The 17,303-nt window shown below is 49.4% G+C and overlaps 1 protein-coding gene across 1 annotated transcript in view; it reads left to right on the top strand.

Moving 5' to 3' along the window:
• The window catches only part of Trappc12 (trafficking protein particle complex subunit 12), a 43,540-nt gene that overhangs the window by 1,096 nt on the left and 25,141 nt on the right, over positions 1-17,303 (top strand). The window contains exons 2-5 of the mRNA XM_005082022.4: positions 1,159-2,393; positions 3,577-3,693; positions 14,824-14,937; positions 16,061-16,199. Of these exons, the coding sequence (XP_005082079.1) occupies positions 1,164-2,393; positions 3,577-3,693; positions 14,824-14,937; positions 16,061-16,199 (1,600 nt within the window). The 5' untranslated portion in view covers positions 1,159-1,163. The remainder of the gene's footprint in view (positions 1-1,158; positions 2,394-3,576; positions 3,694-14,823; positions 14,938-16,060; positions 16,200-17,303) is intronic.

Genomic DNA, 17,303 nt, shown 5'->3' on the forward strand with positions numbered 1-17,303 from the left:
AGTACCATATGATCTAGTGCTTCTATTTCTGGGCACTGGAATAGGATGTACCAAAGACCTGAAACTAAAATTTCAAAGATGCATTCACGTACCCTGTTCACAGCGGTGTGCATGGTCACTAGAGGCTAGGTGAAACCCAAGTGTCTGGTAATGGATAAACAAACGGCCCCATGCCTAAAGTGCAGTGTTGTTCACCTGTCCATGGGAAGGAAAGAAAACCCGTACATGCTTCAGCATGGATGTTCTGTAAAGTGTGGAGAGTGATCTATGATAGCCATGCTTCCAGCAAGGATAGTTCACTCACTGAGTGAGCATTTAGCAAGCAAAGAGAACAGACAGCACACAGCAGACAGAAGCAAGGTGTACACAGCGAAACCTCAACCAGTCGGAGCTCACAACATCCAACCGAAGTCCAAAGTGGTCCGACTGAGAGGGAGCACCCTGCAGAGTCCTCCAGGGAGGCAGCAGTCCTGCTGGAGTTCTGGACTGAGGGTCCTGGACAGAGCGGAGATGGCTCTCCAAGGATGAGTATCTGTTGCCAATGGTTACCTTCCAGCTGTTCGCAAGAGCGTCTTTTTACTATCAAGATGTGTTGCTGTTCTCAGCCTGTACCTAGAAAAGGGCCCGTGGAGGACACCATAAGATAGACATGGTTGGGCCTGAGATAGGGGGACAAGAAGGGACCCAGCTTCCCAATAAGGGCAGGCAGTACTTGTTCACTGGTAACAGTATATATCACAGTGATTGTCCGTGTGTGGGTAGGGCGGGGAAGTGGATTGGATGGGTATAGAGTGTTCGAGTTGCAAGATGATCACATTGGAGAACAGTGAGAATGCGCTGAACATTGCTGAACTGCACACTTAAAAATGGTGAGCACTAAATTGTGTGTGTGTTTTATCACAATTAAAAATAAGTAAATAAACTAGAGAAAGAGAAATTTCTAATCTTGTACCATTTAGATGTGGAACCTTTAAAACCTGTGACACACTGAGAAACGAGATAGATGGAGCACAGCCTCTCATCTCAGAACTGCAGAGGGTGTGAGTTCATGTTCGCACAGTTTATGTGAGATCCTTACTCAGGAAAAAAAAAAAAACAAGTTACTCACCGATACTTGGAGTAAACAGTGATGTGATTTGTGGCCGTCTCTGTTTTTAGGCAACATGGAAAAGGCTAAGGATGGCGAAGAGAGCTTGAGTGAGGCATCTGCTCCAGCCCAGGCAGGGCCTGAAAATACCCCTGCGGCGGTGTCTGCGGAGGAGGGCCAGCTGCTGTATCACGAGGAGACCATCGATCTTGGTGGAGACGAGTTTGGGTCTGAAGAGAACGAGCCCTCGTCCGAAGACTCTCACAGCTTTGTAGACAAGCTCAACGAGCACATGATGGAGAGCGTGCTCATCTCCGACTCTCCCAACAACAGCGAGGGTGAGGTGGGGGACCTCGGCTGCCTGCAGGACGTTGCCGAGCCGCCAGGAGGTGCCGCTGATGGCAGGCTGCCAGGTGCCACGGACAAGGAATCAGCGGACACCCTGAGCAATGGCAGCGAACCCGACGGAGACGACACGCCCAGAGACGTTTCAGACATGACACCTGACAGCCGAGCATCTCTCAAAGAAGACTCGACGCAGGAGGATGTGGCAGGCATGTCCGTGCTGGAGAACACTGGCTCAGAGGACGCGGGGCCCGGGGATGGCCAAGCTCACCCAGAAGGACGGACCTCAGAAGTGTCGTCCAGTCAGTCCTCCTCCAAAGACGAGCCTGTACCCATCTGCACCATCTTCAGCCAGGCCACCCCTGCACCCTCCCAGCCACACTTGTTTCTGCAGGACGGCTTCGAGTCGCAGATGGTGAAGTCTCCGAGTTTCAGCAGCACCAGTGAGACGTCAGCCAAGACCCCTCCCCCGATGGTGCAGCCCAGCCCCAGCCTCAGTACATTTTTTGGAGACACAGTGAGCTCCAATTCCTTGGCCTCTGACTTCTTTGATTCCTTCACAACGTCCACCTTCATCTCAGTCAGTAATCCCAATGCAGGTTCCCCGGTTCCAGAAAAGCTGTCTTCACTCGCTGCCCCTGTGGGAGAAAAGTCACCAGATACCACCAGCCCGTCCTACTCTACAAGGGCGGGACGATCGGAATTAGGTGTCTCCCCGGCACCTCTGGACGTCCCTGCGTCTCCGAAGCCGTTCTCACAGATCCAAGCTGTGTTTGCCGGGAGTGATGACCCCTTCGCCACCGCCCTGAGCATGAGCGAGATGGACCGGAGGAATGATGCCTGGCTTCCCAGCCAAGAGACCAGAGAGGTCCTGATGAAGGTGGCGACCCAGCAATATGGCACTGTGTTCATAGACAAGGAGAACCTCACCATGCCCGGGCTCAAGTTTGATAACATCCAGGTATGGTATGGAATGTTCTTATGCCCACATCGCACTCCATGTCACCTCTTTCTAGAAATGTGTATTGCAGGCAGCAGCTATCACTCTAGCCTCCTAGGCAGGGTGCCATTAAATTTTGAAAGAAAGCAAATAAAGGGAGAATGCATCCTAAGGTCAGAGAGAGAGCTCAGGGGTTGGTAGTGTTTGCAGTTTCAGAGGACTGGAGTTCAGTTCCCAGCTGTCACATCAGGCAGCTCGCAACCGTCTATAACTCCAACCAGTACCGTCTTCTGGATTCTGCAGGCATGGCACTCAAGTTCACATACCCTCCACCCACCCCCAGACAGACAGACAGACAGACAGACAGACAGACAGACACAGACACACACAAACTAAAAATAAGTCTTTATAAAAGAGCGCATTTCAAAGGTTTTGCGTGATAGTGGGAGATTAGGTCAGATCCAGAGTGGGCTGGTGGATAACTGAAGACCTGGAGATGCCGTGACTCTGGGTCTGTAACCCTCCAGGCTTCCGCCTCCCCAGGCAGCTCAGACAAACCTTCTCCTCCTCCCTCCCCCCCCCGGTTTTATGTGACTTCCCTTTTAAAGGAAGTAAAATGCTTGAAGTTATGCCTCATGTCCTCCACCGTGCCTCTGGGTGGGCATAACCAGAAGAATAATCAAGTTGGGAGACAAAAACTGCCCCAGTGCAGAAATAGTCTTACAGTGTGTCTATCCTCTAACTCCAACAAGCCCAGAGTCCTGGGTACAAGGCTGGGACAGAGCCCTGTTCACCTTGGCTATGACCTTATCATTAGAAGGGGCCACTAGCACATGCCAGTAGTTTCACCCGCACACATCCAAGGCATCCTAGTAAGCCCGAGGAACTGGTGGGACTCGGCACATCCCTGTTCAGTCTTCCACACAGTGCTTCTCCGCGTGACCACAGGCCCTGTCTACAGTGTGTTACCTCACGGGGGCCTGTCCTGAACCCATGCAGCAATGAAAGCCCTTGTCCTGGCAGGACCGTGGTCTCTGCTAAAAGCCTGATCTGGTGGTGATTTGCTACTTCTCAAAATGAAGAATAGCTGTGAGATGAGGAATCTTCTAGAAGTCGTGGCTCTGCTTCCGTCTGGTTGCAGCTTGCCAGTGCAGGGCCCTTGAGCATTTCAGCATCTCCACGCCTCTTTCCCTCCCTCTTCCAGGGAGATGCCGTTAAGGACTTGATGCTGCGCTTCCTCGGTGAGAAGGTTGCAGCCAGGAGACAAGTCTTAACAGCCAGCTCAGTGGAACAGTCTTTCGTCGGGCTGAAGCAGCTCATCGTAAGTAGCACACTGACTTCAGCACGTCCTTCCTGATAAGGTCTGGCGTCCCTACAGTCTCTCCCTCCCCCACAAGTGAATTGCCCTGAATGCAGCACCAGAAGCTGTTGCACAGAAAATGTTGCCTGGTGCCGTGTTAGCCCCGGGCAGCAAAGAACACTCCCTTACCATGCTGCTCGTTTGGAGTTCACTTGGTCCCTTTAAGTTATCAAAGGGCTGCAGACAGCAGAGACGCCCATTAGCTAGAACAAATGCAGATAGTTTGTTTTCTTTGGCTTGTCTGTTCGTTTCTGTTTTTTGAGACACACTGTGTCGCCCAGACTGGCCCCAATTTCCCAGGCTTGAATGATCCTCACTCTCTATGACAACAGGCAGTGTCACCTTGCCTTTATGGTCCGGGTTTACTGTTTAACGGGTGAATTCCCAAACACTGCCAAACGTCACCCTGTTCTATGAACAGGTCTCTCTGATCTGCTAGCCCTGCACTGTCAGCTCTACGCGGACGGAGTTCTCTGCAGTGAATTCCTTCCTGGCTTGAGGGATAGCTTCACAGCGCTGTTTGTTCTTCCGCACTGCGAGGGGGAGTTGATCGCTCGTATCTTCTATAGGAATCCTCAGGCCACCTCCTGCAATGGAGTATTCTCAAATGGTAGCCTCCTCTCAGACTCAGACAGCATCGCCTGCCCCTGCCTCATTCATGAACTCTGGTGTTGCTGCTGCACGATGCCCAGGTCCAAGTGGTCAGTGGGCGTGCCGTATGGAAGGGATCTGGAAAATGATGTTTGGCTTCAGAAATGAGAGGTGAAGCCCATGCTCCGCCTGTTCCTTCACTCTCCTAACTATGATGAACAGTCTAAAGAATTCATTCACTTTTAAACTTTGAGTGAGAGGCGGTTTCCTGCTTTATTCCACTGATTTTTCAGGCAAAATATTTTAGTTACTCTTCTATTACTATGACCAGGTGAGACACTCAGCCTTGCTTGACTGAGCAACTACTGGCTTCTTGGACTTTCTGTTCACAGGTACAATAGATGCCCAAAATGTAGAAACTATCTAGACTATCCTACCTAAGTAATCCTTATTCTTGTTGTTCTCCCGTCCCTATGAATCCTCGACATAATAGATGAAATTAGTAATCCAGTAAAAGCCACAGGACACCGATGATTCCGAAGCTGTGAGAGCACAGGGGTTCACTTGCTCTGGAGCAGAGGGTTTCCACCATGTCCTGTCTTTGTGTAGACCCAAAGACGCAAACGTCTCACTTCTGTCCCTTTCTGGGGCTAAAGAGGGAAGTGTATGGACTTTTCTTTTTTAAAAAAATTTGGAAACCTGCAGGAGGTGTTGTGGCACACAGTGTGGTACCAGCACTGCGGAAGGCGGTGCAAGAAAACCATAGTTCAAGGTCATCCTGAGCTACGCAGTGGGGTCAAGGCTAGCCCCGGCAACATGAGACCTTGTCTCATAAAGTGTAGTTTTGAGATTTGGGAGTTGTTTTGTCTTTTCAAACTTACTACTTCCTAATCCACAAAATAAGCGAGGGGCCTCACCACAAAGGACAGAGTCGCCCCAACCTCCCTGCCTTTCTCACTGCGATAGACTGTAATTTGAAAGTATGAGTTCAAATAAACCTTCCCCCCACACACAAAAAAGGGGGTGAGGGGACACACACATGTCCTAGGTGTCCCCATGGCGCGCAGGTCTTCCTCTTCTGCAGAGCCCCTGAAGACCATGCTTCATGATGGACTTGGATTGTTGATTACTCCCTGTCACGTGGCATACTATTTCTGAACCACCAGCCGTGAACTGGGGTTGACGCTTTACAGAATAGCTATGAGAACTGGGCTGTGTCAGGAGTCCTGGGTGGTAGGTAGGCGTGGGTGTGGGTGTGGGTGTGTGGTGTGCCCATCTATCTGTGTGGGTGTCCATCTATCTGTCTGTGCATCTGTATGTCTGTTTCTGATGAACTTGAAACAAATTCCATGCTATGTTTCTTCAGCTTCACATCGGTCTTTTGGCTCTGAAAAAAGATAGCATAAGTTGCTAACTCTCTTCGTGATCACTTATTCGGTGTACTCAGATTTAGAGGCTTGGTACTATGATTTTTAAAGCTTCACACCCCAGACTCACTGACCTGAGGGGGCTCTGTCTCAGCATCTTCAGCCCTGACAGGATAGCCCAGCTTTCCTGATGCTGCAGTAGTGAAGGTTGGTTTCTGTTTCCTCAGTCTCACCGCCTGCACCTTCCACAGACAGCCGCTTGTTCAGAGCTTGAATAGCAGTTCCCAGGGTCCAGTCACCATCAGGAGTCCCAGCTGCTCCACAGTCTGAGAGACCAAACTCTCCACACCTCCCTCCTCTATACACTGCCCTTTCTAGAACAGTCCTGGGGTCGCCAGAAACACAGTCTTTACTCGATAACCCGGAAGAGTACAGAACCCCAACAGAGACCTTGTCGTGTAACGGAAACAGGCAGCTGTCACTGTGGCAGACGTTTGTCAGCGGAAGCCTGGGTCTGCCAGTAGCAGCAGTGTGACCCCCAGAACCGCCGTTCCTCTCGGCGTCTCTCACGACACTACCAGTGTCTTCTCAGGAAGGTCAGTGGCTCACATGCTACAGTGTGTTATATACATAACAATTAGGGTTTAATTTTCAGCAAATGTGAATCTGATGTCCCATTGGTTCTCTCACTGAAATGATTCTCCAACTATTCCAGTGATTAAAAGCTTTGTGTAGCTCAGCATGTCAACATGTACCTGTAATTCCAACAAGATTACATGTTTGAGACCAGTCTGGGCTCCATAGCAAGACGTTAAGAAGATAAGATTCTGTCAGGGAAACAAGCAAGATGCTGGGTTTTTAAGCAGTCAGAGACAACTTCTCCAAGCGTCTGCTTCTCTTGAATTGTTGGTGAGATTGTCAGCAAACACCTCTGTGGCCCATGTGAGCTGGTGAACTGAGCAGACCTTCCCAAGTTAGGGGCAGATGTTCCCACTCCCTCTATAGATGACGGACAGGCTACACTTCAGCATGACTTCATTTCCCGGTAAATCTCTGAAGTCACACACGCCCTGTACTGATTGTACTCCATCTGCCTTCTGTGTTCCCACCATCTGTGGTTCTTCCTGGTGTTAATAAACACTTGTATTTCCGCACCCCCCCAAACACACATTGAAAGTGCTTGAGGTCATGGGAGATCTTACTGCAGGTCCCAACCAGGAAGCATCTTCAGGACAGGGGTGTATTTGTAAAAAGACCACGGTGTTTAATTGTGTCCCAAAGGAATTCCTACCATCTTAAAGAGGAAGGAGCTCCCGAATATATTTTCCTAAGTCTCATCAGGGTGTTCTGAGATTGTAACTTAGAGATAAATGAATGTCACTGCCTGGAGAGAAGGACGTTTTAATCACTGTCGTGGTGTCATGGGCAGAATGAACGATACCCTTTGAGTGCAAGCAGACGAGATATGCATGCACTTAGCATTCGTTACTCGGGTACGTCACACTAGATGATCTGTCTTAGCTTTGGAGATCAGAGCATGCCTGCGTTCAGTTCTCAGAGTCTTATCTTATTTCCTGGTTTTTAAAAAGTAGTGTTTATTTAAATTTAGAAATTTTTCTCATTCCAAACTAACTTCATCATCAGAGTGCTGCAAGACCTACCCAGTAGAGATGAAGTTTCCAAAGGATTCCTTGAAGTCCCAAGTTTTGCGTGTCAGGCTTCAAAGACTAATTTAAAAAAAAATTATTTACCAACATCTCACATTGAAAATAGAAGGGGATTAAAAAAAAATAGTGGGCTGGACCTATAGCCTCCCAAACAATACAGAGAAACCCTGTCTCGTAAAAAAAAAAAAAAAAGAAAGAAAGAAAGAAAGAAAGAAAGAAAGAAAGAAAGAAAGAAAGAAAATAAAAGGGGAAAAAGAAGGTGGAAAATGCTGAGAATAGCAAAAATCACTAAGAAAATAATTATTTCAAACAGCAGATGGTAGCATCCTTGGGACTGGCTATGTAGCTAGAGATGGAGGGATTATCTAGGATGATCGAGGTTCAATTCCAATATCACTGCCAGCACCCAAAAATAAATAAATAAATAAACATTGAGGAAGAACAATGAAAAAGACAACTGCTTTGGGTAAATCTAAAACCGAGTATCCGGAGCTGACAGAAGATATAAAAAGACTCCTCAAACCAAGAAGGAAAAGAAAGAGGCTGAAGGGGAAAGAGACAGAAGACATGAAGGAAGAGCTTCCTAGATACCGCGTGGCCAGTAACTATGGGAAGAGCTCGACTCCAGCAAGGCTCAGAAAAACACAAGCAGAGGCAGAATGTCCCAACCCAGCAGCTGGGCAGAGGTCGGCAGCACCGCCTCACAGAACAGCTTGACAGCAGTTAGTGATGTGGAGTGTCTTAGTCAGGGTTCCCATTGCTGTGATGAAACACCATGACCAACAGCAACTTGAGGAAAGGAATTATTTGGCTTAAATATCCTGGGTTGAGGGAAACCAAGTCAGGAACTTTAACAGGGCAGGAGCCTGGAGGCAGGAGCTGATGCACAGGCCATGACGGGGAGCTGCTTACTGGCTCGCTCCCCATGGTGTGCTCAGCCTGCTTTCTTATAGATACCAGGACCACCAGCCCAGGGGTGACTCCACCCACAGTGATCCAGGCCCATCCACATTAATCATCAGCCAAGAAAATGCCCTGTCACTCACCCTGTACAGGGCAGTCTGGTGGGAGCATTTTCTCAATTGAGGTTCCCCCTTCCTAAATGGCCATAGTCTATGTCAAGTTGACATAAAACCAGCTAGCACATGGATGTTCTGTAATCTTTGACCCCACAGACCCACTTCCAATGTTAGGCTTTGGGAAGCCAGATGTGGTGACTCATCTGCAATCTGCATAGCAAGATGAGGGCCATCCTAGGGTACATCTGATTCTGTCTCTGAGATCCAGAGTACCCAACAACTCCTGGAGAAAGGGTGAGGTGTAGCTTAGTGGCAGAGTACTCACTTGGTGTGCACAAGGCCCGAGGTTTGTCTTCAGCACCAGAGAAAAAGGAGAGGGGAGGCATAAGGGATTGTGATTGACAACAAAAACAGGATTCACAAGAGGCAAGGCAAAATGCAAAGAATGCCTAGAAACCCAGCCCTCCAGGTGGAAGGAGGAAGTTTCCAACCCAGGCCTGGGCTGCTCATCAGACATGTATCAAAGCAAAAGCAAGAAACCATAAAAACTGTGAGGAAAAAAAAAACTCCTTTGTGCAGGTATGGAAAGGCATTCCAAAGCTATCTCTTATAACCAGGTATGATGGTGAACACCTTTAACCCCAGTACTAAGGAGTCAGATGCAGGCCCAGATCTCTGGGTCCACACCCAACCTGGTCTACAAAATAAGCTTGGGCCCGCCAAGGCTACACAGTGAGAAGCTGTCTCAACAAGAAAGAAGTTACAAGGGTTGGCAGCTGGTATCTCAGTGGATAAAAGTGCATGTTGGTATAAGCATGAGGCTCAGGTTCAAATCCCCAGCAACACATAAAAGCTAGGTTGTAGATGCCTGTAATTATAGCACAGAGGAAGACACAGACGGGTCCCAGGATGCCAGCATGACCAAAAAGGGGAACTTCCAGTCAAGCAAGAAACGATGTCTCGAGGGAATAACGCAGAGAGCAGTAGAGGAAGATACTCAGCTCCTTCCTCTGGCCTCTACATACATGTACAGAGGCACGTGCATCTATGTGCGCACACACAAAATACACAGAAAAGCACATCTGTTACCCATTTGTTGTTGCTAAAACATGTTATTAAAACTTGCAGTAGCAGTTTGGAGAAATGGATCAGCTGTTAAGAGCACTGGCTGCTCTTCTAAAAGACCCAAGTTCAATTCCCAGCACCTACATGGCAGCTCAAAACTGTCTGCAGCTCCAGTTCCAGGGGATCTGACACCCTCACACAGACATATATGCAGGCAAAACAGCAGTGCACATTAAATAAATATGTGAGTGAATGAATCTTTAAAGAAAAAAGACCTGTAAGAGCAAGTAACAAAAGAAGATCATGTTATATGCAGCCAATTAAACACTTTGGAGCGATTGCAATAAATGAGCCACAGCCACATTCATAACTACAGATAAATTTGAAAAGAAGTATTGAACAATAAAAGCAAATTACACTAGCTTGCCTAGAGGGTGCTGGTTCATATTCATACTTGAAAACTGATGGATGACACTGTAACCATGCCTCAGAAATCCAGGAAAGCCAGGCACAGTGGAACTTTTTCCTGTTGGTTATCTACCCAGCTGACTTAGCACCTTCCCCGCATGCTCTCCCAGCCCCTATTACAAGTTGTCCCCTTGCTAACAGGTCCTGAGAGATCTGGTGCTTGGTGTGCATCCTGTAACATCCCCCACCCACTCTTCAGGGACCCATGGCAGGGCAGTGACTCCTCTGTCCCCCAAGGATCTAACGGCAGATTAGTGAGCAGAGAGGGCTGTGGTCACGGTTGACTCCCTCCCTCGGTCACAAGAAGTTATTCCCGGGCTGGAAAATGTCTTTGAAGTACAGAGTAAACTGGAGTCAAATGAGAATTCCGTATTCTCTCATGAGGAAATAGAGACCTGGGGAGGCGTAGCGTGGAAGCAGTGAGCTAGAGCTGCGCCCTAGCTAGCATTCACTGTGTGGTTTCCTCTGCCATCCTCGGTGACTTTGTTTACTAACAGTCTGAGGGAAACCCCTCCTTCCCGTTTGCCTACTTGCCTGGCTGACGCAGACCAGATGATCCAGATCACAAGTAACTATTGGTCCTGCGTTACCAGGAGCCCTTTCGTGTTCCAAGCCCCATCCTGGCCCTTGACCCTCTGCCACAGACTTCTTGTCCCCAAACCCCCCCACAACCCTGAGAAATGAAGGTGACAGGGCTGTCAGGCTGCTGCTCCAGGCAGCCATGTATAGATCAGTTGCAGCAGTTACCACGGGAATCTTAGTCAGGCATCTGTGGGAATGTTACTCTGGGAGGAACCGGTAACACTCTAATGCTGCTGCAGTCTGCTCACCCAGGAAAGAAGCCACTTCTAGAAGATTTACACTTACTTAAAAGATGAACAATTAAGATGATGCGTTTTGCTTCATTTTTATTAGCAGACCTAGTTTGAGATATAGAAGACAACTCAGTGTATGGAATCCCAGCAGGCTCCGTGGTTTTTTTAAAGACATTCCACTATTTTTAATCATTTATGGAGCACTTCATATCTGCAAGTTCCTTACAAATAATTTTATTGCACATTTAAATGCTTTATTTGTGGTGGATATCCATACAGAGTGGTTATAAAATGAGATAGGGGCCTTTACCACATAAGAATTGTTTTTAAAATATGTAAACGGGTTTTTCTCATATACATATTTTTGCCCACACACAAATTCTAATTGCCTTTCTAATGTGTCGAGCAGATAGCAACATACAGTGTGGCATCATAAAACTTAAGCGTTAGGAGACTCAGTATCTACAACAGTCATCACTTGGTGGCGACTGTTTTCAGGGACCCCAGGAGTACCAAACCCTGTGGGTATTGGGATCTCTCGTGTGCTGTGGCCTGGTGTCTGCATGCATGTTCCGTACACACAGCCCCCAGCACAGCTGTCTCCACTGCTTTCCTTCTAACAGCAGTGCCCACCGGTGTGTTGTGAGCAGATGTCGGGCAGTGCCGGGCGGGAAGTCTGGCATGCAAACGCCCACACGTGGCTTTGTAACACTGTCCGTCAGCAGTTGGCTAAATTTGCACCTGCTGGATCTAAATCCTCACACCTCTCAGCACACTCCCATGCCTGGCCTCTGCTTACTGCTCGTCTAACCCTACATGGCCACCATTCAGCAGTCGGAAAGAACATGGTGACTGCTGAAGGCCTCTGTGGCGCAGGAAGCAAACAGAAGTGGCAAACTCAGTAGGCACTTAGAGCTCCTATGAGCTCCGGTTCTGAAGTGCCTTGATTAAAAAGGCTTCACTGGGTAGCGAGGGGGCGGAGCCATCGCTGCCGTGGCTCACCCCTGCCACATCCAACCTTTGCAGCCCACCCTCATGAACCTTTGTGCCCCTTACCCTCACACATCCCACTGTCCCCCTTACTCCCGGCACAGTCTTCCTTGGGAGTCCCTGTCTGTCCCGCTCACTGGGCTGCCGTACCTGTCTGTAAGGCAGGTCTCTTCGTGACGGAAGGCTTCCCAACTGTGTTTACACCAGGTGCTGCTCCAGGCAAGACCAACATGCCGGAGCAGGAGCATAGCAAGGGAGCAGCGGGCACTTGTGTTGGCCTGGGGTCTGCTCCAAACATCAGAGCTGGCTCTCGCTTGACAAATCTTTCCCTCTCACACTTTCACACTTGTAATTCAAAGTGAGTATACATAGGCATTTGTTGCATGATGTGCGCGTTGCTGAATTTAGAGAGAGCGTTTGCGTAAATTATCTAAAGATACCTCTAAACTATCAACCAGAGCATGGGTCCCACATGGAGACTGGGGACCTGTGATTTGGAGAGTGCAGAGGAACACAGCACCAGGTTCACCCTAGCAGCTGACTGCTGGTTCTCTGACGTAAGGGCTGTGACCTGCTCTGAGGAAAACCGTGGACTCCCCTTGTTGGGATCAGTACCCAGTGTCTAGGTAGCTTGGCCGAACAGTGTCCTTGTCACCAGAAGGAGGCAAAGGACCAAAGGGTATTCTGACCCTCCAGCTAGCACGTGAAGCTTCCTGATAGGTGGGCTGGTGTGGTCTGTCACCTCTGCAGGAGAAGGGGACAGCTGAGAAGTCTGTCCATCTACTGAGAACTGCGACATCCCATTGAGTAGCCTTGCCTAGAGCACTGATGTTACAGGAGCTGGCCAGGAAGCGGCATGACGGGAATGCAAAGCTGACTGCCTCTCTGGAAAGCATCCTGGCCACTCCTGTGGAGCTAAGTGAACTATCACCATACAGTCCAAGAGCTGGACTGAATACATCTACACAGAAACCACACAGCTTTACTCACGTTTGCCAAGGGCTAGAGGCAGGCACAGTGCCCTTCGGTGGGTGGATGGAAAAACGCGTCCCTCCATTCAGTGTGATGATCCTCAGCCTCCCTAAGAGCAGCAGGACTGAGCTGCAGGCAGCACGGAGGCGGTCAGGGAACGTGTCAGGGCATACGGCTGGTCAGCACAGAGCACCGGCCACCGTGAAGCTGCAGCCTCAGTCAGTGTGCACACACACACTGTCATCCAAGATGGGGGAGGAAGGAAAAGGGTCTCCCTCAGGGAGCGGGACTGGCCAAAGTGTGCTACGTCAACCCTACCCTCCAAGCACCATCTTCATCAGAGCAGCTGCCGCTACTCTCAGGAGACCTCCCTATATCAGGCAATATCAGACTTATCTGTTGACTCCTGTGAGAAAGGGAGACACAGGGAGGACCATTGGCATTCACCTCTCCCAGCCAACTGTATGCAGCTGTATGCAACTGTGTGCAACTGTATGCAACTGTGTGCTGCTGCCCTGATTGCATGTGGTCTCGTGGCCTTCGGGTGGTAGACCGTGTAGACTGTTGAAGGTTTACTGAAGAGGTCACCCCATCTGTGCAGTTATGGGGAAGTCGTCATCCATGCCAGGGTGGCAAGGATACTTTGAGATCATGCAGGCTCCTGTAACTAACCCCACCTATGCTCTCAAGGTGAAACAATAAACTCATGAGTTGCCCAGGTCAGAGTTCAGTTTGTCAGTGAGACCCATTGTCTGCGCATGAGCTTTCCGTGAACAAGGTCTGGAGTTCTGCCTCCTTGCCGCTTTCACCCTTCAAGCTGTGCAGAGAGTATCAGCAGGGGTTCGTGTGACAGACTCTGATATGTCTTTTAAGGCTGGTCAAATTCCTTCCATACTTTGAACTCCTCGGGGACTTCCTGTGGCCCTTTGAATTAGGCCCAGAAGGCCTTTTCATGCTCCTGTTGGCTCTGCCTGAACCTGGCTGTCCTAGTCCCTTCCACAAGCACCATTTTGGGGGGGGGGTTACCTCACGACATCACTTCTGCCACTCACTGCCTGAAGGCTTCCTCCCTTTGTCCTGCCTGACCCCTGTCCCTTCCCTCCTTGTCCTTCCTCTTCTCAGCGCATACGAGGTTAAGTCTGGTTACCCACCGTGTACGCCCACCTCACCACACACAGACTTGGTGTTGGAGAGCCACTGGGCATGCGCATGGTCATCCCAGCCATCCTTGAAAGGCACTGAATGCCTTTGTGAGAGCCTAGCAGTGCTGTCATCCCCCACTTTGCCACATCTGCAGTGTAGTTAGTGCCAGTCACATTGAGAAACTAGGCTGGAGCATCTTTTAGTCCCTGATATCCCATCGCTCTGCTACTGTACAGGGAAGAAGAACCCAAACAAATGAGTTGTTTGCCCTTGTTGCCAGCCTTTCCAAGCTTCAAGTTGCGACCAGAGGTAGCATAAAGGAAAAGTATAAGCCGGGCAGTGGTGGCGCACACCTTTAATCCCAGCACTTGGGAGACAGAGGCAGGAGGATCTCTGTGAGTTCGAGACCAGCCTGGTCTACAAGAGCTAGTTCCAGGACAGCCTCCAAAGCCACAGAGAAACCCTGTCTCGAAAAACCAAAAAAAAAAAGGGAAAGGCAACGTTGGTGGGCAGTCCTGCCATGCACTGCCTGCCTGTCCAACTTCACTGACTATTCATACTGAGGAAGTAGAACTGTACTGAACACACAAACCACCATATTTTATAGTCTGTAATTCTCTAATAGACACAAATATATCTAACACATTTAACAGAAATTGAACTGTTGATTGTACATCAACAGAAATCAGAGTCTAGAGGTATCTGCTACAGAGGAAAACAGTCTTAAAGATTAGGAACTAAGGGGAGCTGTCCAGTGGCCTCCCCGTGTTGTATGTTTCGTTCAGTTTTAATGTGATCTGAATGTCTTGACTGACACCTGCTTCTTGTACCTTTTACTGCCAAGTCACACAAGTCATGTTGTCAAGTGGCATCAGCCTCTGCACCAGCTAGCCGGCTGCCTTTGCCCTGGTTACTAGGATCTGGATGGCACTGCTCCCACAAAGTCAGAAAGTGTATGTGCGGTTGACACCACCTGTCCCTGTTCTTCTCGCAGAGCTGCAGGAACTGGAGGGCGGCAGTGGACCTGTGCGGACGCCTGCTCACAGCCCACGGACAAGGCTACGGCAAGAGTGGTCTGCCCACCAGCCACACAACAGACTCCTTACAGGTCAGAACACCTTCTGTTGTGTTGTTACATGGCTTATCATTGTTTGAAGACATACAGGGGACCGTGGCCTTTCATGTAAGATGAATAGGATAGGGCTTTCCACATCCAGAACTCGAAGCCCATGAGAGGTCAGTGGTCCTTCCTACCCAAGTTATCTGCATGTTTCATTCCTCTTGAGTGACCTGAAGGTCTCAGTCTCCAGCAAGAGTAGAGCTTACCTATTCTAAAATGAGACATGTAAAAAGAGAGATGTTCACGAAGGAAACTGCTCCAGTGAGGAATAGCCTCGGAAGTCCTTCAGGGCTCACCTCTCCCTGTGGAGTATTTAACATCAATTTCAAAGTCACCAGGAGTCCCAGAATGGACCATGTCCCAGACTCTGCAGCACTGAAAAGAGTTTCCGGGAGGCTATCTATCTGTGGAGCAGCCTGTGGCAGATGCCTTGCTCTCCGGTGCCTTCCCACCAAGAGCCTGTGCACTTAGAGAATGAGCCCAGCCTTCAGTTCAAACGCTGTCACTGTCGCCTGAGTGAGCGCTGTCACTCTAACCTGTGCCCTTCTGGTTCCACAGTGTCTTCCGCATTAATAGCCTCAGGTGCTCAGCATGCTCGCACACCTCACAGACTGCCCTCCAAACCCGAGACCACACCCTTCCCTATGCTTGCAGGGCCTCCTGAGAGTCAACCCTTCCGTTCTGAAAGGCCATCCTCCCCCTGCCTGTGCAGCCCACCCCTCCCTGGGCTTCTCTACTGCCGTATCCCCACTCGCCCCCGCCACACGGTTCCCTGCAGTCAGAGGGCTGTTTTCTCCTCAGAAGCTGACATGCTTCCACTCACCCCCGCCACGCGGTTCCCTGTGTAAGAGGGCTGTTTTCTCCTCAGAAGCTGACGTGCTTCCTCAACACACACCTTGTATTATCGAATTAGATTCAGCAAGATGAAATTGTTGACGTTGTTGCCGTGGGGCTCGGCAGTGTTTCCGTAAACACTGAACTGTATAAATGCGAGGAGAGCAGTAATCTTAACCCTGCGTCCTGGCTTTCCTGTAGTGGAGGTCAGGCTCCACGCAAGGTCTCGAACACAAAGCTGACATGGGGTGACCTTTTGTCCAATCCTGCATTTCAGCTCTGGTTTGTGAGGCTGGCACTGCTGGTGAAGTTGGGCCTTTTCCAGAATGCTGAGGTGGAATTTGAACCCTTTGGAAATCTGGACCAGCCAGACCTCTATTATGAATACTATCCACACGTGTACCCGGGGCGCAGAGGTAAGAAAGACAGGACTGCTCCGAGCCTGCGTATTGTATGGATTTTGCTCTGCTTTGCTGTGGTTTATACAAAATCGATATCCTGGGTTTTCCTTACGCGATTGTGAGAAATTAAATGGGTAGCCCAAAGCTACAAAAGCTCGTGCAGTTTTATGAATGTGCTGACCTGGAAGTACCTGTTGGTGCTTTCTGGGTCCATCAGAAGCCACTTGGCTAGTACCTGCCAGAACTTGTTGCCCACTGCTCTCCGAGTGAACACTGCCATCTTGCCATGGCCTAGCACAAGTGCACACACTCCTGAAATAAAAGCAAAGATCCCTGAGACAAGCTCATCTTTCTATGTTGACGGCTGCTGGGAGTCTCTGTTCTTAATTTATTTTTTTTAGTTTTTATTTTTTTGGTTTTACGAGACAGGGTTTCTCTGTATTGTTTTGGAGGCTATCGGTCCAGCCCAGCTTCGAATTCACAGAGATCCGCCTGCCTCTCCCTCCCGAGTGCTGGGATTAAAGGCGTGTGCCCGGCTCTTAATTTATTTTAAAATTTGGTCATGGCAACCAAGGGCATCATACATTGTGTGGAAACACCAGGCCATAGCATGGGCTGTGCTAGGACAGGGGCAAAATATAAGGCAGGAGAGAAGGAAAGGCAGACCCTCTGGAGCGTTGTGTCCAAGTGTGGTGGTTTGGATGAGAATGCCTGGCCACCAGCTGATGGACTGTTTGGGAAGGACTAAGAGGTGTGGCCTTGTTGGAGGGGGTGGGCTCTGGGGTTTCAAGAGCCTCTCTCTGCCTCGTAGCTGTGGACCAGTATGTGGGCTCTCAGGTGTTCCTTTGCTCCACTGCCATGGGCCCTACCCTCTGAAGTTGTGAGCCAAACTAAGCTAGTTCTGATTAGGTTTGTCTGTGATGGACAAAGCATAGAGCTCATCTCTCAGTGGCACCAGACTACCAAGCTGCTAGGCACATAGCTTCATGAAGGGTCTGGGCTCTTCCTGGTGACATTCACGTGAAGTGGAGATGCAGAGTTACTATTTCATATCAGCGGCTTCTGAGAACTTGACAGGTGTTAGAGGACAGTCTAAAAGGCAGGTGTTTCCTGTGGAAG

This window comes from Mesocricetus auratus, unplaced genomic scaffold, assembly GCF_017639785.1.
Source record: "Mesocricetus auratus isolate SY011 unplaced genomic scaffold, BCM_Maur_2.0 Super-Scaffold_100024, whole genome shotgun sequence".
In the NCBI taxonomy this organism is placed as follows: domain Eukaryota; kingdom Metazoa; phylum Chordata; class Mammalia; order Rodentia; family Cricetidae; genus Mesocricetus; species Mesocricetus auratus.